The sequence below is a fragment of the Aquarana catesbeiana genome, linkage group LG05 (genome assembly GCF_042186555.1).
Source record: "Aquarana catesbeiana isolate 2022-GZ linkage group LG05, ASM4218655v1, whole genome shotgun sequence".
Lineage (NCBI taxonomy): Eukaryota > Metazoa > Chordata > Amphibia > Anura > Ranidae > Aquarana > Aquarana catesbeiana.
This window is the reverse complement of record NC_133328.1, coordinates 493,265,488-493,287,630: the sequence shown is the minus strand read 5'-3', so window position 1 is coordinate 493,287,630 and position 22,143 is coordinate 493,265,488. Positions and strand designations below refer to the sequence as shown.

The 22,143-nt window shown below is 40.4% G+C and overlaps 1 protein-coding gene across 1 annotated transcript in view; it reads left to right on the top strand.

Annotated features, from left to right (window-relative positions):
* Positions 1-22,143, top strand: part of LOC141145979 (opsin-5-like) — a 46,557-nt gene that overhangs the window by 16,437 nt on the left and 7,977 nt on the right. Inside the window, exons 3-4 of the mRNA XM_073632764.1 lie at positions 4,797-4,924; positions 6,410-6,744. Coding sequence (XP_073488865.1) covers positions 4,797-4,924; positions 6,410-6,744 — 463 coding nt within the window. The remainder of the gene's footprint in view (positions 1-4,796; positions 4,925-6,409; positions 6,745-22,143) is intronic.

Below are 22,143 nucleotides of genomic sequence, written 5' to 3'. Positions count from 1 at the left end.
TTGAAAAATGATTCATACCCCTTGACATTTTTCACATTTTGTCATGGTAAAACCAAAAATGTAAATATATTTTTTTGGGATTTTTTTGTGATAGTCCAATACAAAGTGGCACAAAATTGTGAAGCGGAAAGAAAATGATAAATGGTTTTCAAATTTTTTTACAAATACTGTAAATATCTGAAAAGTGTGGCATGCATTTGTATTCAGCCCAATAAAATACATTTATTTTTTTGGTTGTAACATGACAAAATATGAAAAATGTCAAGGGGAATGAATACTTTTTCAAGGCACTGTACATTGGTTATAAGTGTACGACAAAGGATGCCACCAGCAGGTTTGTGAAGGAGAGTCCCTATGAGGGTTGATTCGCAGAATTGAGTTGATCGTGGCCTTAAAAACGGTGAACCCTAGGGCAGGTATACCAGATAGGCACCATGTCTCCCATATCTTCGCATCCTCTGAAGCAAAAAGGGAGTTAGGATGGAATGCATTTAGCGAGTCTCACCAGAGTAAAGTACCAATTAAATGTAACTTTTTAAAAAAAATTTCCAGTGATTACATTTTACGAGAGCATTTAGAGATAGCCAAATCGCCAAATCTTGTCCTAGTTCTCTGAAAAGAGGGTTTTGTTATGCTTGGTTTCCCATTGGAGGCAAAAGAAGAGAGCCTGGCAGGAGGAATTAATCACGATAGTAGAATATATAAAAAGATATTGCTCCTTTTATCATAACGGATACTTTTGGGAAATTTTGGAGACTTTGCAATTAGGGGGACTTGTCCCAAAACTAAGAATCCTCTAGGATGAAGGGAAACACTTTCATATACAATTTGGGTGTAAACAATGGTTTATCTAGATATTTTTTTTCTCTTTCTATCATTAATTTGACATTACATTATATGGAAAAGACAACCTCTTCCTTTTCTTCTAAGCCCTCATACATCTGATCTTCTAATGATAGTGGAGCATCATTAACCTTGTTATTCTTTGTCACAAAATGCCTTTAATTAACTATTTTGCTTCTTGAGCAGAGAAAAAAAATGTTTTTATTTTCTTGCTGTTTTTTGAACTAGCCTCCTCGTGAACTTCCTGAGATTCTTCTCTACCAGTGTTAAAGTGGAACCAACCCCCCCCCCCCCACTCTTTATCGCCAAGGAAGCTGTCATTTTAGCCTTTGTTTGACCAGCAGTTGGCATGGTGCTGCACATGTAATCAGCTATAACGCCAACCATTTGTTGGCTTGACAGTTTGGTTCAGAGCACAACGCCAACCATTTGTTGGCTTGACAGTTTGGTTCAGAGCACGAGCAATTATGACAGTTATCATTCACAGCATGCCTTGAATGCAAGTGTTTTGTAATACAGTTAAACCCTTTAATCTCCTCCTCCTCTATTAAAAGTGACAGTTTAAGTAAATGAGTGGGAAGACACTTAAGCATGTGCTTGGGAAGAAGTAGTCGGCACAAGGGATTTAACTGAACTTTTGAACCTCTGACCTACATGTGGAGAGGTGCAGCATGCAGCGTGGTGCGGGAGCCGTAAACACAGAACAGAACTTGCATAGAACAGAACTTGTATTAATGCAGAATCCAGTAATTCACAACAACCCCAGGGGGAAGGCACCTGACCTTGAACACTCACGGCATGCAACAACAATGTGTAGCAGAGCAGGTCTCAGATGTGCCGACAGCGTTTGTCTTGAGGGGCGGAATGGGGCCTGGCCAGTCCGTACCCAAATGGGGAAGTCTCCAGGAAGGATGGCGTATCCTTATCCTTACCTTACTTGTCTGGAACCTCTCCCTGCCGCTAATCACTGTACCTGTCAGAGGGGTGACTGGTCCCTACACTACCCACACGCGAAATGCGCTCCAAGCCTGGAAACCAGAGCCTTAAATAGGCTTTGCCTGACCCAAGTTGGCTGCTAGAGTCACATGGGATGGCAGTATCCAATAAGATAGCTTCTCCAGTGACCCAGGAAACCATAAAGGAATCATGTTCCTCCTGACTTTCTCTCCCCCTGCAATGCCACTGCGACTGACAGTCACCTGAAGTGACCAGAGTAGACTGCACCTGCCTACAAGAATCCAATAATTGTTGCGTAATATAAAAAAGAAAAAGCACCGCGCTGTATACCCTTAAACAATTACCAAATAATAAATGACATGCAATATAAAGGAGGAAAAGCAGCCGCTTAAAAGCGAGATACACACACTGTACAATAAATAAATGGAAGAAGCAGCGCTGTAAAGCAATATGTGATAAATAAATGTCACACCTTACAGAACAAAAAATTAAATGAAAAATAAATTAAATTAAATCACAGAAAGGCCTTAATCTGAGCGACATTGTTGCAGAGAAGAAGGTGATTTCAACGGCCTCAAGTAATCTTTTAACAGTTCAAATCATAATAAACAATATATGCAATATTAGAATAAATTCATAAAACATAAGGTTGGTCTCAAAACCTCCATTACATTAAGGGAAACGTGGAATTAAGGTTTGTACATAATAGAACCCAAATCAACCCCATAAATATGTATAGTTCCTCAGAAATTAATATACATATATTAAGGTGTGGACCAAAAATACCATAACCAACAATTAGTTCTAAACAAATCCAATAGGCTAAATGGAGGAGTTATCATGAATTGTCAATAAAGGCATTGGTATCGGTATCCACATTAAGTCCATGTGGGACATAACATAAATGTAAGTGTAAGTGTATTTTTAATTATTTTAAATAAACATCCATCCAGGATTACGCTATGTTGCTTTTCCTCTTTTTTTGTGTGGCATTGTCTGAGAGAACAACTCCTAACTAGGAGCTCAGTACCTCACGCATCCAGGTTCCCCTTCTATGGAGATTAGTGGTCTAGTCACGGTCTAAGGAACGTTTTAGTGGTGTCTCCATTTCAAGAAAGGCCCCGACCGGGTTAAGGTCACAAGCTTTATTAAGCTTGCCAGTTGGTAAGCGTGCATTTTACTCATATCACAGTGGTGTGGTGAAGGTTATCCAGTTTATTTGTCAATCATTTTTGGTAGAGACCCAAGCTGGGGTCCACATCCGTTTCACCTTTGAAGACTATTATTATAGAACTTTGCTGATTCAATTGATCTGATATGGACTCTAATATTATTTAACACTATTGTGACATTTATTTATCACATATTGCTTTACAGCGCTGCTTCTTCCATTTATTAATTGTTGCGTAATAGATGGCAGTTTTGTTTGTCTTTATATTAGGAACATAGTGATTGAGTCTGGAAGTTTAGAATTACAAGCAGTAAACTTTTTTTGTAGTATTAACTTTCTCCCTAGGCTTAGAGGAAGATCTCTTTACTTTTCTAAAAGAAAACACAAAGGAAAAATAGCAATTGGTACAAGCACTACATTTTTTGAAGGAAAGTAGTAGAAAAGAGAAGGGGAATGCTCATACCAGGCCAGATGCCTCCCTAGCATCTTTGGTCTCTTCACAAGCAGTAACACCACCATTTCTGTTCATCTTACGGCCACACCAGCAGTGGACCTTAAAGTGGGAGTAAACTCCTTTGTATGACTTTTACCTATAGGTAAGCCTAACCTATAGATACAGTAAATATCTCTTAAATATGCACCGTTTAGGAAATATTTACTTTATATGCAGTTGGTGACGTCACCGGTGCATTCGCTCTGAAGGAACAGCATACCCGTGCCGTTCCTGCAGAGCTATGCCATAAACGGTGACTCCCATGCACATGATGTAATCGCTGGCTTGGCCATTCATATTGCCAAAGCCTGCAATCCTAGAAGGAAGACCGGTTGAAGATGGAAGCGCCTTCAGCGGTGACAGCATGCCGCTGGGGGGCTTCATTTTCATGTAAATCTGTCATAATGTGCTAGCATACTAGCACATTATGACTTTAACTGCCCAGTGCCTTTTTTTTTTGTGATTTACTACCATTTTAAATAGACCAAAGACTGCTCACAGAACCAGGTTCTTCCTTTGCTGCTCCCTGCCCACCTCTTCTAAATCTACCAATCTGGCTAGCAGGACTCTGAAAAGGGACTCTAATGCACTAAAAAGAGAAGATAAACGTACCTTACATGAAGCAGAAACCATTTAAAATTCATAATCCCCGCACATTCACCAGTCAAGAAGCAATGTTACCAACACTGCCATGTGTTCCATGGTAGTAACAGAACCAGAAGTAGACAAAAACCATGCGGGATGTCACACAGCTGCATCGGGATGCTGCTGAGGCTCTTTGCCACCATGCAGAGAAAGAGAGGTGAACTACTGCAAGCAAAAACTCGCTTGGAGCCCGCTGCAAAAGTTTATCCTCTCCAGTACTTATGCCTAGGACTTGAATCACTGTCACCCTGTACACACAGCATCCTGCATCTCCCTCAGCCTGGGACCCTGACTGGCTTCCTCCCCTGCAAGGTACACCAGTCAGGAGGAAGTTGGGATTAGCTTGAAAAGGGAGCCACTGAAATGGAGCCCACAGGAACTCCCACCTGAGGTCCTATGGAAAAACTCTCTCTGATCATGCCCTTGGGAGGGGCAGGAAATCACAAAGGTGGTCTGACTTAAATTTAATAACTCTATTTCCTTTCCCCTGCAGGTGGGTGGTCACTCAGAGGTGTGCTGTTTTGAGACATAGTGGAAAAATGTTTTGTCTTTACATATACTATACTTTAACACACATTTTGAGAAGAAATATATGTGATGTATAGATTAAATTTTCTATATACCGTAATATTTTTACATTTTAACAGTCTTACTGTATCTATCACATTTCTCTGTCTTTGTTTCTAGGTGGATATATGGAACCCATGTTTGTTTGTTTTATGCTTTCTGTGGTGTTTTGTTCGGAATTTGTAGCTTGTCAACTGTAACATTGCTAAGTACGGTATGCTGCATTAAAGTTTGTTTTCCTACTTATGGTAAGTTTACTTATTGATAGTCACACAATTTGCGGTAGAAATGCTTTAGGACCCATTTACATGGAATGTGCATTAATGCACCACAATGGAATGTTCAAGTATGAATGAGCCCCAGGGTGACTACAGTCACTCACTTGTAAAAACACAGTTGAGCAATGTAACTGATAAGAAAAGTAATTTCATACCACGCTAAAATTAAACAAAATAGAAAACACCAAGCTGCAGCTCAATTTGTAAGATACATACAAACAAAATGCATAGGGAAAAAGTAAAAAGCTGCGCTATAAGATTGATTTATATATATATATATATATATATACCTAGATAGGCACAGTATAACAGTCTAGCCAAATTTGAAGTAAAGTGACAACTCCCCAAATGAAAAGGGGATAGCAACAAACACAGTCCTGTGAAAAATATCGTCCAGTGAAATAAAAATTGTTAAATTAATCCTTCCGTGTGAAGATAAAGAACACCAGTGATAGTGAACCTCCGCCGTACAAAATGCACGCTTACCAGAGGGCAAGCGATAGCAAGCCTGTAAACTGAGATGGATATCCAGACATCAGATCATCACCAGCAATAAAACACTTGATACAGGTGGAGATACCAGAGGATCATAGCTCATAGCTCAACGTCTACATTTAATCTGAAGGAGGTGTAACATTTAATTTTATGGATCCAAGCCATTTCCAGTCTCAAGATGCCACATACTAGAGAGCACCTCTCCAATGGGGAGTACACTTATCAATCCCAAGAAAAATGGTCTTAGCAGGATTCTTATTGTGAACCTCCAGATAGTGCCGCGAGACTGGATGTTTAGGAAAACCATGGATAATGTTAGTTACATGCTCATTAAGCCTAACCAAGAGAGCCCTCAGGATATAATGCTATGTCTCACCATTTAAAGTACTCCTGTCCTCATATGAATGGATGCTAGTCTTATATTGGAGTGGAAGTCTGACAGTAAAAGGCTTGCACAGGACAAAATCTTGTTCCAAAACATGTGGAAATACCCTTTCAAATAAGCCTCTACTCCATTTTTAATTTTTTTAAGGAAGTATCTCACTTACTACCAGACACCACGATATAACTTTGACTCACAAAGCAAAAATAATGTGATAAGAATGCTTGTTTTCCCAAACATTACAATTTGTTTTATAAGTCCAAAGAGATTTTAAATTATAGTTACATGGCTGAAAATAAATATCCTTATACATGTGTAAAGCTTTGTGAATCTAACCTGTTGCATGTTAACTGTATTAACCAGAAAAAAAAACTTTATGGGTTCTGATTTGTAATCTTTTTCAATAAGAATGTCCTTACTGCCTACTGAAAGAGTCATTGGCAGCTAATGAAGCTTAGTCATGAAGTCAGAGAACGTTTCACTTGACCTCTCTTATTAGATTATGCAAAGTAAAATGCTTATTTTGTGTATATAACTTGGTATGTGAATTGTAATTTTAAAAAACTCATCTTTTTTAGGAAATAGATTTGGCCATAAACATGGAAGCATCCTCATTTGCTGCGCCTGGGCATACTCGGCTCTTTTTGCAACTTCACCTTTAATTCACTGGGGCGATTATGGAACAGAACCATATGGCACAGCTTGCTGCATCGACTGGCGTTCTTCTAACGTGAGCCAAGCTGCCATGTCTTACATTATAGCTCTTTTTGTGTTTTGCTTCTTAATTCCTTGTGGAATCATAATAACTTCATTTACGCTTATATTGATAACATTGAAGGTGTCTCGGAAAGCTGTGGAACGTCACAGTTCAGTTCCTGCAAGGATGAGCAATGTACAGATTACCATTGTAAAGGTAAATTACTCTGAATAAATAATCAGAAACTGGGATCAATCATGAATGATGCGACCTGATGCAACCTAACACTAACTGATTATGGCAGTGGCAAGCCTCCATCCCTAATACGTGTTAAACAGCAGAAAAAAGAAAGGAATGGGACTTTGAGTGAGGCAGGTCACTGAATGGATACCTTATTCAAATCATTTATAAAATTATTTATTAATAATAACAAGTCACGTTATAGAGAATGTCAATCTGTAAATATAGGACTATACTATGATAAACTTGTATGAATATATAATTGTTATACAGAATAAGGTAAAACATAATAAGCATTAGTGACATAAAAACACTCATCCATTCATAAAAATTCAATGAATATAATCGATTGCTCATGGTGAGCCAAACTTGTCTAGACATCAGTTCGATGTAACTCGATGTAACTCGATGCACGTTTCATGGCTCATGCCAATCACCAGGAGTAAAATGCTCTGAAATTAAATCAATAATGTCTATAAATAGAGGACATCCTTTAAATAAATTGGGAACAATCTCTCAAAATAAAGGTGTGTAACTTACAATACGGCCCAAAGGTGGCGCCCAACCTTGGATCCAAGGGAAGACAGGGGACAAGGATGATCATCTCCCCCGGGGCTGAGGTGGGGAGTCCCATCCAAACCAGAGACAGCAAACAGGTGAAGACCAGGCGACCATGTGAATGTAGTGTATGTTAAACAGTCCACACTGCTTTTTCTGCTGGGATCAATCATGGTAGCACGGCCTATAATATCCACTTCCTCTGCCTCCTGAAAACAGTTACAAATTGTTGGTAAAAATGAAAACCTAAAGGGGAATTAATAAAAAGTGAGACAGATTTTATCCCAATAGGTGCTGTTGCCCATACCAACCAATCCGCTTTTATTCACATCAGACACCCAAAATGATAACATAATTTTATTAGATAATAACAGGCAGCCCTCATTATTTTTCTTGGGTGACTATTTCAATACATAGCTGAATTCATTATTCTTTATCCTAAGACACAGGTGATTTCTTCATAGTCATTGTAGTCTTCTGTCTACACATGAACATGCATGCCTGGGCATCAAAGATGTACAGTATAAGTAAGCCTGTGCAACCATTGTAAAAAGAAAAAAAAAGGTCTTGTGACAGCTGAATCATACCTTTGTGTACAACCACTATCTTCCGTCTATAGCAAGTTTATATTAGAAACACAAACTGGGAAATGCATAAACCATAAAGGAAAGCTGTTTAACTTAACGTCTGCATTTTGTTTTTTGGTTGCACGGGTTAAGAGAGAAGCTAATTGTAAGTATTAATATTTTGTCTGTTATAACTCCAAAATGAATTGGAAACAAGAGTTTCTACATATTTTGGGTCATGATAGCTACACACTGCATTATCGGAGTCAAAATTAGTCCTATCCAAATTTTTCACTGCTGATCACTATGGAGGCTAGGTAATAAAGGTGCTGAAGGTTTAAAGTCTAACTTCGGGCTAGGATTTCCTCCTCCCTCTTTCCTTCTTCAACCATTGAAGCATATCTGCTCAGGGAAAAAAATCTCTAAACCTTTTTTTCTAAATGTCTTCTATTTAGTATGGTGACATCACAGGTTATCTTTACCCTCATCTTCCTCCAGCAGTGGGCAGATACTGAATGCTGCAGAAAGCAGTGCCACATATGATATACATACTGTTCTTTGCAGCATTGTTATATACGGGCAGGGCAGGGGGCAGGAAGGAAGTGGGGTTTAATGATGCCTGGCATCATTCAATCATGAAGAGTAATTGCATTGGAGTAGTGAGCAGAGGAGTCTGTGGGGGACAGTACCTGGAGAAAGTATAGCAGCCATGGTGGTATTTTTTTAGATACGTTTTTTGAAGATTTGAATTTACCAATACAAACATAGATTCTAGGTGCACAATATTCACCTTAAAGTATAATAAAGGCATAATGCAGAGTACCTGAAGGTGACATTTTTAGAGTTCCAATTAGCTGAGAATTTCTGTGAAACATGATCATTCTATAATAGGGACAGTAAAGCTTGGGTTATAGATAAAAATATTGCAGCAGTAAAGAGGTCCCTGGTTTGAAAAGAGCATAGTAAGCTCTAATACTTCATTACGGGGATATGGAATGAGGTTTACAGCAAACTGCTATCCAGATTAAATATAAGGCTGCTATCCTCCGGATTTAATTAAAATTTACCCTACGAAGGTTTTTTTATCAAATTTTGTAATTATTACCATTTTGTAAGTTTTTATTAGCTGAACTGCATGGGTGTCTTTATTACTTACTTTTTCAATCTGTCCTATACAGCTCACATATTTTTTGATAGTAGTTTATTTAGGTACATACACCCTCATCATATCATTGGTGAGATAGTGAGCTTTGTGAACCTTTAACTGCCCTTCCCCCTGTGGTGCTTTGTAAATGGTTCACAGCAAACCCTTGATATTAAAGAAAAGGAATTGCATCCCATAAAAGCTTTCTAAAAGCTACCACAAAGGCGCCTACGTCGACAGCAGGGAGTTTAGCCATGTTGCCCATATTTTATAGAAGGCTTTTTTATTTATTTTTTTATTTGTATCTTTGCCAGGCTCGACTTGGGCTTTAAACCAAGTTGTGAGGCCTTCAGAGCTTCCATTTAAAACAAAGAAATTGATCATTATATTTTTATTTTTGTTTCCACTAATTTCTTTTTTTTTGTAGCACAAAACTGCAGTGAACATAAATGAACCACCCAACACTTTAGGCATTGCTCTTATACTGATATACTATATAAACCCATACGGGTTCACCTTGAGTGTACATCTGCTATTTTAATCATTCAGATCTTTGCTATTGTAGGTAAATGTTAGTATGGTCCCAAAATGCAGAGTGTAATTACATAAAGAAATGTTATTTCCCTTTCAGTAAAGTCTGTATCGAACATAATTGCTACAAATGTAATTTTGCAATTTGCTGTAATTAAAAACTATAATTTTAGTACAATCAGTAAAATGTAATTTTCTATCAGTGTGAAAAATTTTAAAGTGGCTAGCTTACAAAATGGCAACCTAGAGGCATTCTGTACACTGTATGTGTAAACATTTTTTTTTCTTGTGTGATTAGGTCAGTGTTTTTCCCAAAAGTCTGCACTGAGCTACACATAAAATATAAAAAAACACCTGCAACAAGAATTACATTTTTACTTTGGGATATTCTCTAAAAGCAGCCCTCAAAATTTCCACTTGCCTGCTCGCATTGGGCGAGTGGAAATAAGCTGAGGATGAGTGTGTGAACCCCCCAAGGTGGAACATCTCACTACTGCTGCTTGTGTGTGAGGGATCTGTGTACTATTCTGATTCATGGTATGAATAGGAGAGTGGGGCCAATAGGGATTGGAGCAGAACTCTGCCTACTGCACTGCGATCAGTGACCCCTGTACTGTGCCCTCCTACCCACCCTGTACTTTGTCCTTTAACCCCTCTGTACTGTGCCCTCCTGACCCCCCCATACTGTGCCCTTCCCACCCTGTGCTATGCCCTCCTTCCCACCCTGTACTTTGTCGTTTAACCCCCTGTGGCCTTCTGACCCCCACCATACTGTGCCCTCCTTCCCACCCTGTACTTTGTCATTTAACCCCTCTATACTGATGGCCTCCTGACTCCCCCTGTACTGTGCCCTCTTTTAACCCCTCTGTACTGTGCCCTCCTGACCCCCCCGACATTTCGGTGCCCTCCTTCCCACCCTGTGCTATGCCCTCCTTCCCACCCTGTACTTTGTTGTTTAACCCACTGTGGCCTCCTGACCCCCCCATACTGTGCCCTTCTTCCCACCCTGTACTATGCCCTCTTTCCCACCCTGTACTTTGTCGTTTAACCCATCTATACTGTGGCCTCCTGACTCCCCCTGTACTGTGCCCTCCTTTAACCCCTCTGTACTGTGCCCTCCTGACCCCCCCCATACTGTGCCCTCCTTCCCACCCTGTGCTATACCCTCCTTCCCACCCTGTACTTTGTCGTTTAACCCCCTGTGGCCTCTTGACCCCCTCCTTACTGTGCCCTCCTTCCCACCCTGTACTATGCCCTTTTCCCACCCTGTGCTGTGCCCTCCTGTTCACCCGGTACTTTGTCCTTTAACCACTCTGTACTGTGCCTTCCTGACCCTCCCCCTTATACTGTGCCCTCCTGCCTCCTGTACTGTGCCCTCCTGCTTACCCTGTACTGTGCCCTCCTGCTCACCCTGTACTGTGCCCTCCTTCCCACCCTATACTGTGCCCTCCTGCCCACTCTGCACAGTGCCCTCTTTCCCACCCTGTACTTTGTCTTTTAACCCCTCTGTACTGTACCCTCATAATCCCCCCCTTTATTGTGCCCTCATTTCCACCCTGTACTGTGCCCTCCTCAGAGCTTTGTCTTGGCCTAGGCCGACAAGGCCTAGGGCGGCACTTTGCGGGGGGCGGCGGCTTCTTGCCGCCCCCCCCGCACGAAACACCCCTCCCCGACCCGTACTCCTCAGTCCCGACTCCCGCACATATACAGCCTACCACCGCGGCCGGCTCCCTGACAGATACAGCGTCCCGCAGCTTGCCTTGCTAAGTCATGTGCACTGCACTGAACCCAGCACTTGCCGGCGCGTACTTGGCGGGGGGGGAGCGACTGCCGCCCCCATACAACGGACTATGAGTGACCGTCAGTCACTCAGTCACTGGCCATATCTGGTAACCTGCACTTACTACTGGCCTGATAGAGGGCGAGGCGGAGCCTAATGCTCCGCCTACCCACCTCCGCGCGGTATCATTGCACATTCTCGGGGAGAAGGACGGGTCTCTGTAACCACTGCCAGAGCCTAGAGGAGGAGGAGCGAGCGAGAGAGAGGAGGACGGCGGCGGGAACGGCTCAGGTAAAGATGAGAGAGAGTGAATGGTCCCCAGGTCCTTGATATATATAAATGAATTGAGTCAGCAGTCCAGATTAAAATCTTGTATATCCAGTCACCTTTTAGTAATGCAGCCACTGTGCCATCAATTGCCACCACTGTGCCATCAAACGCAGCCACTGTGCCCATCAATTGCTACAACTGTGCCATCAAACACAGCCACTGTGCTCATCAATTGGCGCCACTGTGTCCATCAATTGCTGCCATTGTGCCCATCAAACGCAGCCACTGTGACCATCCATAGCTACAACTGTGCCATCAAACGCCGCCACTGTGCCCATCAATTGGCGCCACTATGTCCATCAATTGCTGCCATTGTGCCCATCAAACGCAGCCACTGTGACCATCCATAGCTACAACTGTGCCATCAAACGCCGCCACTGTGCCCATCAATTGGTGCCACTGTGCCCATCAATTGGCGCCACTGTGCCCATCAATTGGCGCCACTGTGCCCATCAATTGGCGCCGCTGTGCCATCAAATGCTGCCACTATGCCCATAAAACACAGCCATTGTGCCATCAAACACAGCCACTGTGCCATCAATTGCCGCCACTGTGCCCATCAATTGGCGCCACTGTGCCATCATTTTCCCCCACTGTGCCCATCAATTGCCACCACTGTGCCATCAAATGCTACCACTATTCCCATAAAACACAGCCATTGTGCCTTTAAACACAGCCACTGTGCCATCAAATGCTGCCACTGTGCCCCATCAAATGCTCCCACTTTGCCCCATTAAACGCAGTCACTGTGTGCCATTTCAAATGCTGCCAGTGTGCCCCCCGCCGTCTGCACTTACCTGTCTCGGTGGGACAGCTTCTTGATGTCTTCTCCTGTCCTCTCTTCCCGTTCTCTGCTATGATTGGACGGTGATGGGTAACAAATCCGAGCACCTGATTGGTGGAGAGGTGGTTTAGTGTTAGGAAAGCGAATATTCATTCGCTTTTCTAACACAGCTGAGTGACCTGCAAGCGCCCAGCATGGCGCTTGCAGGTCACTTTTTAGACACCTATTAGAGCCTAGGGCTCTAATCAGATGCTACAAAAACACCCCCACCCCCGCTGTAATTCAGGCACTCCGAAAAGGGGCCGGGCGCCTAAATAGGGGGTGGCAGTGGCGGCCATTCATGCAATGCTTGAATCTATCTATTGGTGCTAGAGGGGGTGGCAGGAGAGAGGGGGCGGCCCCCGTGCACCCTTATGGACACACCGCCACTGATGCCCGTGATTACCCTAGGGACTAAGCAGCACATTTCTGTTTTTACATTGTCTTAACAGGCAAGTAAGAACTCGAGTTGCCCGTGATTACCCTAGGGACTAAGCAGCACATTTCTGTTTTTACATTGTCTTAACAGGCAAGTAAGAACTCGAGTTGGCACACTCTCTAATGGCCTGTTAGGGGGGTTAGCAGAGTGGAATACTGACTTACAGCTGATGCTCTCCTCCAATCCAGTTCTGGAATGTGGGTGGGTTTTCAGTTTCCTCAAGTACAGCTCAGTTTCCTCAAGTACAGCCTGTGAAGAGGAGCAGCTTGAGCCCTGGTTGACACTGGTGCGATCTGACATGTCAAATTGGCAGCACTTGCACCGTCCTAATCAGTGCGGCGCCACACCAATTTCAAAGAGTAGTTTCTGTGCTACTTTTTGCGATTTCAGGGTGCGATTTCCCTTGACATCTATGCAGAAACCTGCACAGATGTCAGTGAAATCGCTGCCGAAATCGGGACTGACATGTCGGAGTGAAATCGTGCGAGTTCAGCTGAACTCACATGGCTTCATTCCCGCAGCTCAGTGTGAACCTGGGCTCAGGATCACAACAGACACTGAAGCTGGGTTTCAGTTGATTCTAACAGCTGTTTACATTAGAAGGCTGGCCAGAGCTGCAATTTTAGTGCTTCTATTGTGAATTTAAGTCCCGGTTCACACTGATGCAGTGTAGGATTGATGCAAGTATGGAGTGAATGGTGTGTGATTTTTTTTTGTGCTAATATAGAGAAGAAGAGGTGGAGCTCTAAAAAGGTGGAGCCTAAAGAGGAAGGGGTGTGGTTTACAGATGACAGGGCGTGTCTTAAATAGGAAGGGGTGTGGCCTTGACAGGAAGGGTGGGTCGTATTTAAATTAGGGGTGCAGGAGTTTAGTCAGGCCTAGGGCAGCACAACACCTAAATACACCACTGGCCCTCCTTCCTGCTCTGTACTTTGTCCTTTAACCAGGCCCGGATTTACTCCCTTTGCCGCCCCAAGGCCGGGTCCTTCAATGCCGCCCCCCCCCCCCACACACACACACACACACACACACACCACCATTCTCGTCCTTTATCGATGACTGCTACAATAGATCAATTAAAAACATATCTCCACACACGAGAACACTGAAAACAACTGGCTTTAATTGTACTTCAGGGTAAGCGCGCGGGGTAACAATTTTTTGCGGGCAATTTTTCAGGGCAATTGCTGGTGTTAGTGCCTCAATCATCCCCGGCACCATGGTTGGTATGGTGCCAGGATGATTGAAACACATTATTTCTATCATTACATTGTAATATAAAATGAAATAGTTCAACTCACCATAATGCAGAATCATTGGGAGCCCTGAGCGTGTCACTTGCCACCATCGCTTGTCACTTGACACTATGCCTGCCACCAGATGGAGATGTCACTTGCCACACTGCCTGGCTGCCACCAAAAGGAGATGTCACTTGCCACACTGCCTGGCTGCCACCAGATGGAGATGTCACTTGCCACACTGCCTGGCTGCCACCAGATGGAGATGTCACTTGCCACACTGCCTGGCTGCCACCAGATGGGGATGTCACTTGCCACACTGCCTGGCTGCCACCAGATGGAGATGTCACTTGCCACACTGCCTGGCTGCCACCAGATGGGGATGTCACTTGCCACACTGCCACGCTGCCACCAGATGGGGATGTCACTTGCCACGCTGCCACCAGATGGGGATGTCACTTGCCACGCTGCCACCAGATGGAGATGTCACTTGCCACGCTGCCACCAGATGGAGATGTCACTTGCCACTCTGCCTGCCACCAGATGGGGATGTCACTTGCCATGCTGCCACCAGATGGAGATGTCACTTGCCACACTGCCTGGCTGCCACCAGATAGAGATGTCACTTGCCACGCTGCCACCAGATGGAGATGTCACTTGCCACGCTGCCACCAGATGGAGATGTCACTTGCCACACTGCCTGGCTGCCACCAGATGGGGATGTCACTTGCCATGCTGCCACCAGATGGAGACGTCACTTGCCACTCTGCCACCAGATGTTGATGTCACTTGCCACGCTGCCACCAGATGGGGATGTCACTTGCCACGCTGCCACCAGATGTTGATGTCACTTGCCATGCTGCCTGTCTGCCACCAGATGAAGGAGGGCGGAACAGCGGTGCTGGCAATGAGAGATGTCATCTCTCTCCCCCCGCCGCCGCACCGCTGACATTACTTCTTAATCTTTTAAAAAATGGCGCCGGGCGGCGAAATCACGCTACTGCGCATGCCCCGCCCGGCCGAGCGCATACGAGTTTTCCCGAGCCCGGCCGCTTCAGAACTGCGCATGCGCAGTAGTGGGCGGCTCGCGGCCATCTTTTCTAAGGGCACCGGTGCCCTTAATCATCTTTAACGAGCAGCCCGAAAGGGGGGGGGGCGGCCGCGAAGTCGAAGCACTCTGTACTGTGCCTTGCTTACCCCACTGTACTGTGCCCTCTTTCCTGCTCTGTACCTTAACCCTTCTGTACTGTGTCATTTCATGAGATATTTTATGAAGGCATGTTTAGGGGCGGAATTAGGGGCTGGGCAGGGTAGGGGTTGGGTGGGGCAACTGGTGGCAAGTAACTCGACTTGAAATTTTGAGCCCTGCTCTAATGCTAATATTTACCTGCACTGCATTATTTCTCATGACATCATTGATACTGACACCAGCCTTTTCTGATTAAAACTGATGACGATGTCAGTACCTGATGATTAGGACATAAGTGTCAATACTCCATTTAGGGAGTGATGTTTCATAGCCAAGAACAGTCCAACTTTCTTCTGGTGGTGAAATTCAACTTAAAAAACATAAACATAAAATATGTCAATTTAATAGAATAATACATATATTTCTGTATTCTTATAAATTTTCAAGAAATCTCCATTAAAACCCTCCTTCATATGATTGCTTTTTCTTACTTTTCTATAGGGATGCTGCAATGTAATACTATGCTTAAAATTATATGTCATGTTTTGTCATGTTTTTTTAAGAATTGGCCATGTGAAGTTTTGTGTTGGATCATGCTTCCTTTAATGTAACTTAGATTAAATTGTCCATCAGCCATTACTGAAGTCTTAGAAATGAGCAATGCAGATTATTCCTGGCAGCTTAATATGCATATATAATATTCTCCACAAAACATAATTCCATGATCAATAGGATATGGGGAATGCTTCTATGCTGGAACCCAGAAGTGTGATAACATTGAAATGTCACTTGTCAAGCTACGCTTGATTTATATGCTGTAATGGTAACTTGTCAGGACCAATACATTCTTGGCACAGAGTTCCACACTGCACTTTCAGATATGACAGGCTGTATTATTCAAGATCAGTCCTTGCTAGCTGCAGAATTTAAATTATAGAAAAAATAGCTTTAATAATTAACAGCACAAGACCTAAATGTATTGCTTTCAGAATATGTTTCCAATTGAAGAATATTATTAATATCTAAATATTCTTGTATCTCAGAGGCGCTTCAGGATGAATAGCATTGATAGCCAAACTGACTTAAAACAAAGTGTGAGTTTATTGTCACACAATTGGCATCATAAATACAATGTAAAAAATATAATAGTTCAGTTCAGTGTGGGTAAAAATATATGAAATAGAATAAAAAGTTATAAAGCTGTAGTAAGCTTATGAAAGCATGTGTGCTTCATGGCTGCTGTGCTGTCTTGTGTGTCGTCCAAGAAGAAACAGGAAATGACGTTCTCAGTCTTCTGGCAGTATTGACAGCTGTCCCAACTTATCAAAGTATCTTGTGAACATGTCAGTATCATCTATCGTAGTGACTATGTGTCTGTGTGTGTCTGTCTGTGTGTCTGTGTGACCTTCAATATGGAAGCATTGGCTTTATATGTTACATGTGAACGTGTGAACGTCATAACCTCACACCAACTTAGAACCTTGTATGGCACATATTCATATCTGCTAACTTTAGCAATATGCTATACAAGAGAAGATTCTAACTCAGAGTCATATATAGCATAGGATTGACAAGCCCACATGTAACACTCCATACTTGAAGTAATGTACTGATCATGTAATGTCATATAACCAAACATCTATATAATATGAACACATATTATCAACTTTACATTAAGTGACTATATACTAGTACTTATTAATATGACTGGAACTTCAAACTAACTTAACAGGATATAATTCACAATGTATATTCCTTTAGCTACGTGGACACGTGTCTATTTTTGTCTTCTCATGACATTCTACACCAAGATACTTTAAATGTCATACTCAAATTGGCTACACCAGAAAAATCCAGAAATGCTCAGCTTTAGATGAAGAATCATGTCAAATCAATTGATCAAGGTCATTCACACATACTCTATTTATTATGATTAATCATAAAACCAAATATGTTTTGCAAGCTTGCCATGAATATAATATTACACCTATAAGTGCCGAATTATGAATTTGGAATAATATTCTAACAATCCCCCCTGAATTATGATTAATCATATCAAAATATTCTAATACATTCAAAACCTCTTTCATGTCACATTTACACGTCCTTGTATCAAATGATAGAACACAATATTCCTCAGAACTGAAGCAGCTAGAAATAACTCTCCTTCTAATCACTTTTCTCTTTACTTTAACTTCTCTTAGATCTATCTATCCAAAATCTTAAAATAATGATATAGAATTTAAAAAATGTATAACATAATGATGACTCATATCTATAATTAATAATAATAACAATAATAATAATTATTATTAAAATAAATAATGCAATAATATATTTCCATATTTGTGCTCAAATAATATTTTAGCTCTTTGGAAATATACTTTACACTCTAAAACTTGTCATAACTTTCCATTCCGTTCTATTAAGAGTGATATGTTTCTTAAGTTATGAACAAAAGATGTTCTATAAACTAGAATGAGTGTGCAGTTGTTACCTAAAAATATTCAATATATGAATAATGTAAAAAAAAAAAAATAATAATAATGATAATCCTAACTTAATATGAACATTAATATCAGAATAATTGGATTATCAAAAATGTATATGTGGACAAATGTTTGAGTCCCAAATTGTTTATCTATAGTAGATAAAGTTTCTTCTGATTATTTTTTTCTTCATGAAATGTCTTTAAAGTTTCTTCTTCAAGTTCTGTTAGATTAGAAAATTCTTGTTGAATAAGATAAAACAGTCATAAATCTGAAGTATAAATCTTTTGCCCAATATTCTTCCCTAGAGGATTCTTTCTTTAACTTTGAATTTTCCTGATATTCTCTTTGCTCTTCATATGAGCTTGTTATCTTCCATATTTATGTGATTTTAGATGCCATTTCTGTAAAAGAAATGCAGTATCATTAATCAGGCATAAAATATTTTCATTAAATTCTTGTAACTTTTTTCCAACAAAAGTTAAAACATTATGAGACAATAACTTTGTGAATTTGTTAAACTATATGTAAAATAACACTATCTTATATTTTCCTTCAAAGAGAACTTCTGTATGACAATGTACTGTCCTTATCCTATCTAAGATGGCCTAAACTATAAATCATATGTACGGTGAAGTTTAGGTATGTCAGGACGCAACACCTCCTTTGGTCATGATACAAATATCTGTTTTCACAAACAAAAGAAAAGTTTTGTACCACCCAGAGATGACAATGGACTATGCCTTTGTTCTCATCTCTAAAAGATTAGAAATGTGCGTAACTGTATTCTGTGTTGAAGCTCTTATTCTAGTGTTAGACTGTTCTGCAGTAACAAATACTGGCTCTATGTCCTTCTCTGTTCTTATGCTGGCAACCTGAGATAAAGACTTTTCAGATACAGCTGTATAAACATGTGCTGGTGTACATTCCTGAAGATGTCTTCCTTTTACATCTATCTGAATGTGTTTGGATGATAAAGCTCTGAACCATAAAGGATATGTTTTACGACATTCTTTAAAATTATCTTCCTCAAAAATACCTTTTAGTGAGCAGTCAGGTGTCTGTACAATGATTTTGTTTGATTTCACTATGCTCTCTGTAGCTTTAATTGCATAGTAAACACTTAGCAGTTGCTTTACACCTGACTCAAAAGTTTTTTCCAAAAATGATAAAACTCTGAAGAAATAGGCAATTATTTTCTCCTTACCTTCTTGTAATTGAGACAACGTTACTGAGATGGCATTCTCAGATACATGAGTTTTCAAAACAAAAGATGCTTCAGAACAAACCTCTATTGTACTTAATGTTGGAGCATTCCGCAAATCTTTTTTCAACATTTCAAAGGCATTTTTCTCATTTGGACCCCATTGGTCAACTATATTACCTTTACTCCTCAAAAGATTATATAGTGGATTAACTTTTTCTGCAAAACAGTGTACAAACTCTTTGCAATGATTTATTTTTTGCAAAAATTGACGCAATGCCTTATGAGTTGTTGGAGTTGGGATTGCAGTGATATCTCTAACTGTTTCTTGCAACAATTGTCTCTTTCCTTGACTAATTTGCATGTGAAGGTATTTCACTTGACTTTTCATCAGCTGGACTTTTGTCGTATTTAATTTTAAACCTTCAGCTTGTAACATCATAAACAACTCAGACAAAAGAACCATATGTTCATCGATATTCTGAGTACTCAGCAGAATCGTATGCACATGCTGACAAATGCATTCTGGCCTAGAAAATTTTGAAAGTATTTTTTCTATAGATTCATGAACTATACCATCACCAATACCTAGGCCAGGTATTAATCGAGTGAACGTATAAGTCTCTTTTCTGAATGTGAATGCGAGTTTGTACTGGCTGCTAGTAGTTAAAGGAAGGGAAAAATGGCTATTCATAATTTTTAATACAGAGAACACTTTGTCCTCAGCATTCAAATTTAACTTTAAGTTAGATTTATCAGGAAGAATTGGGTTATTTGTGATATGTTTATTCAATGTCCTTAAGTCAACTGATAAAGAATATGAATTATCAGTATTTTTGATAGGCCAAATACAGTTATTTACCACTGATTTAGCTTTCTTTACAATTCCAAGTTGTACAAACTCTTGAATAATGGCAGAAAGTGGACCGATTGATTCTAGTGGTAACTCATACTGATTAAGGGGTTCTGGATCTTTTCCCTCAATATTCAATTCGGTATTTTTCAAAGTTCCAATGTCATTTTTGAACTTTGACCACAAACTTGGAAAACGTTGTACCACTTCCTTTAAAGCACAATTACCATCAACATCAGGCCACTTTTGTTCTCTAGACATATTGGTAATGGAACCAACTTTACTGTATACAGAGGGATCAATAAGCACTGATTTGGGCCTAGATGGATCTTTCCAAATACTTTTATTAGCCAAATCGATCACCCATTTTTGTTCATTGATTACATCAATGCCGAGTATATTCTCTGCTTTGGGACATACCCAAATGTTAATGTTAGTTTTCACTATTCCTGGTACTTCAAATGTTACATTAGATACCTGTCTAGCAGTGGAATTACCTGTATTATTAAAACCCACTATATTACACATAGGAGAATTTGGTTTCACGGGTATGTTTTCTTTGGTAAGGCTAATCTCAGATCCACTGTCAATGAGACAATTAATGTTTTTACCATTCAGCAAACATTGTATATAAGGCCTACCATTCTCGTCCAAAATAATTGGTGCTACATATTGTAATGGCAGAGAAATTGAATCCCGGTGTGATTCTATTTTTGGCAATGGCAATAAACCCTCTCTTTCAGTGACAGTGTTGTCTGAACCGCTGTTAACAGTCAAATTACTGATCTGTTTGACTTCAGTGGCATAAGGCAATTCAGTCAAAATTTTATCTTGACATGAAAAAACAGGTTGTACAAAAGCTGATTTTTCATTCTCCATATCTTTAGTTTTTATTTGTGAGTCTCTCTTAAATTTACAGCAATGTTTTCTCATATGGCCAGATCTATGACCGTAAAGACACGTGATAGGGTCTCCTTGCCTCACTCGTCTGCAGCTGTCCTTGTCATTCCTGCCAAGACCTGTTGTTTCTGACATGTCTGCAGCCTGACTATTTTTGTCACATTGAATTATAGCTATCTCATGTGTGAGATTGCTTTGATTCAATTGTCTCCTAATTTTATCAATGAAACTTACTATATCATTTAAATTTTGACGTTCCTGTGCTATGGCTACTGAAGTTGGGTCAAGGTATTTAAATTTTTTTATGAAAGCTATTTTTAAACCTGGGTCATTGTCATCATCTACTCCAAATATCATTTCATAAACCTTGCAAAATTTAATTTTAAAGTCAATTGGATTTTCTTCTGCAGTAGTCTGTAAAAGATCTAACATTTCTATGGTCGGTATTTGCTCACCGGTCATACATAGCAATAATTGTCGCAGTCTATCTGTCGCGTCATTTTGTTTTTCCTGAACTTCGTCATCAATAACAGGTGTGTTAATTCGTTTAGCGAAATTAACAGGAACCCACAACTGAAATATGTAATTGCGTTGATCATTTGACAGATTAAAACGATCCGCAAACATTTCAAATAAATCCCAATTGGAAAATACAGTTGCCTCAGTGTCATAAATAGGAAAGTCTTTTAAAACTTTCATAAGTTGGTCATGTATTTGCAACTTTAGTTTTGCAGTTCTACATAATAAGTTTTTATGTTTCATTTCTTTTTCATCGGTAGCATCAACATTCTCCATATCCAAACTTTCCGGAATATAAGAGGATTGTTGCTTACATTTAGATTCAGTCTTTTTGTCATCTGTAGTTATTACAGCAATCTGTGTCAATCTACTGTCATTCTGAAGTTTTTCCAAAAGATTTGTTTTGGAGTCAATTTGTTCCTCAAGATTCTCTATATAATTACAAAAAATCTCACAGTTTGGACAATTAAGAGAATCTTGGGACACATTTTCATGTATTCCTGTGTTCTGTACATTGTTAGTTTCTGTCTGCTTTAGTGTACACACATTTTTAGCTGGTAAATCAACATTATTAATCATTTTGTTAAATATTCTCACTAATTTCAATACATTGTTTATTTTCTTACGTAATTTATGTACAGTGAACCTGGATTTATCAATCTGTGTATTGGCATTTAAGCATTCATTGTACATATATCTCCACAAGTGACTGTCATTTGGATATAAAGACACATCTTTAAACTCTAGCTTGCTGTCTCTAGCTATTTCATCAATAAATTCCATAACTTTTACTCACCGTATTTAGAAGAATT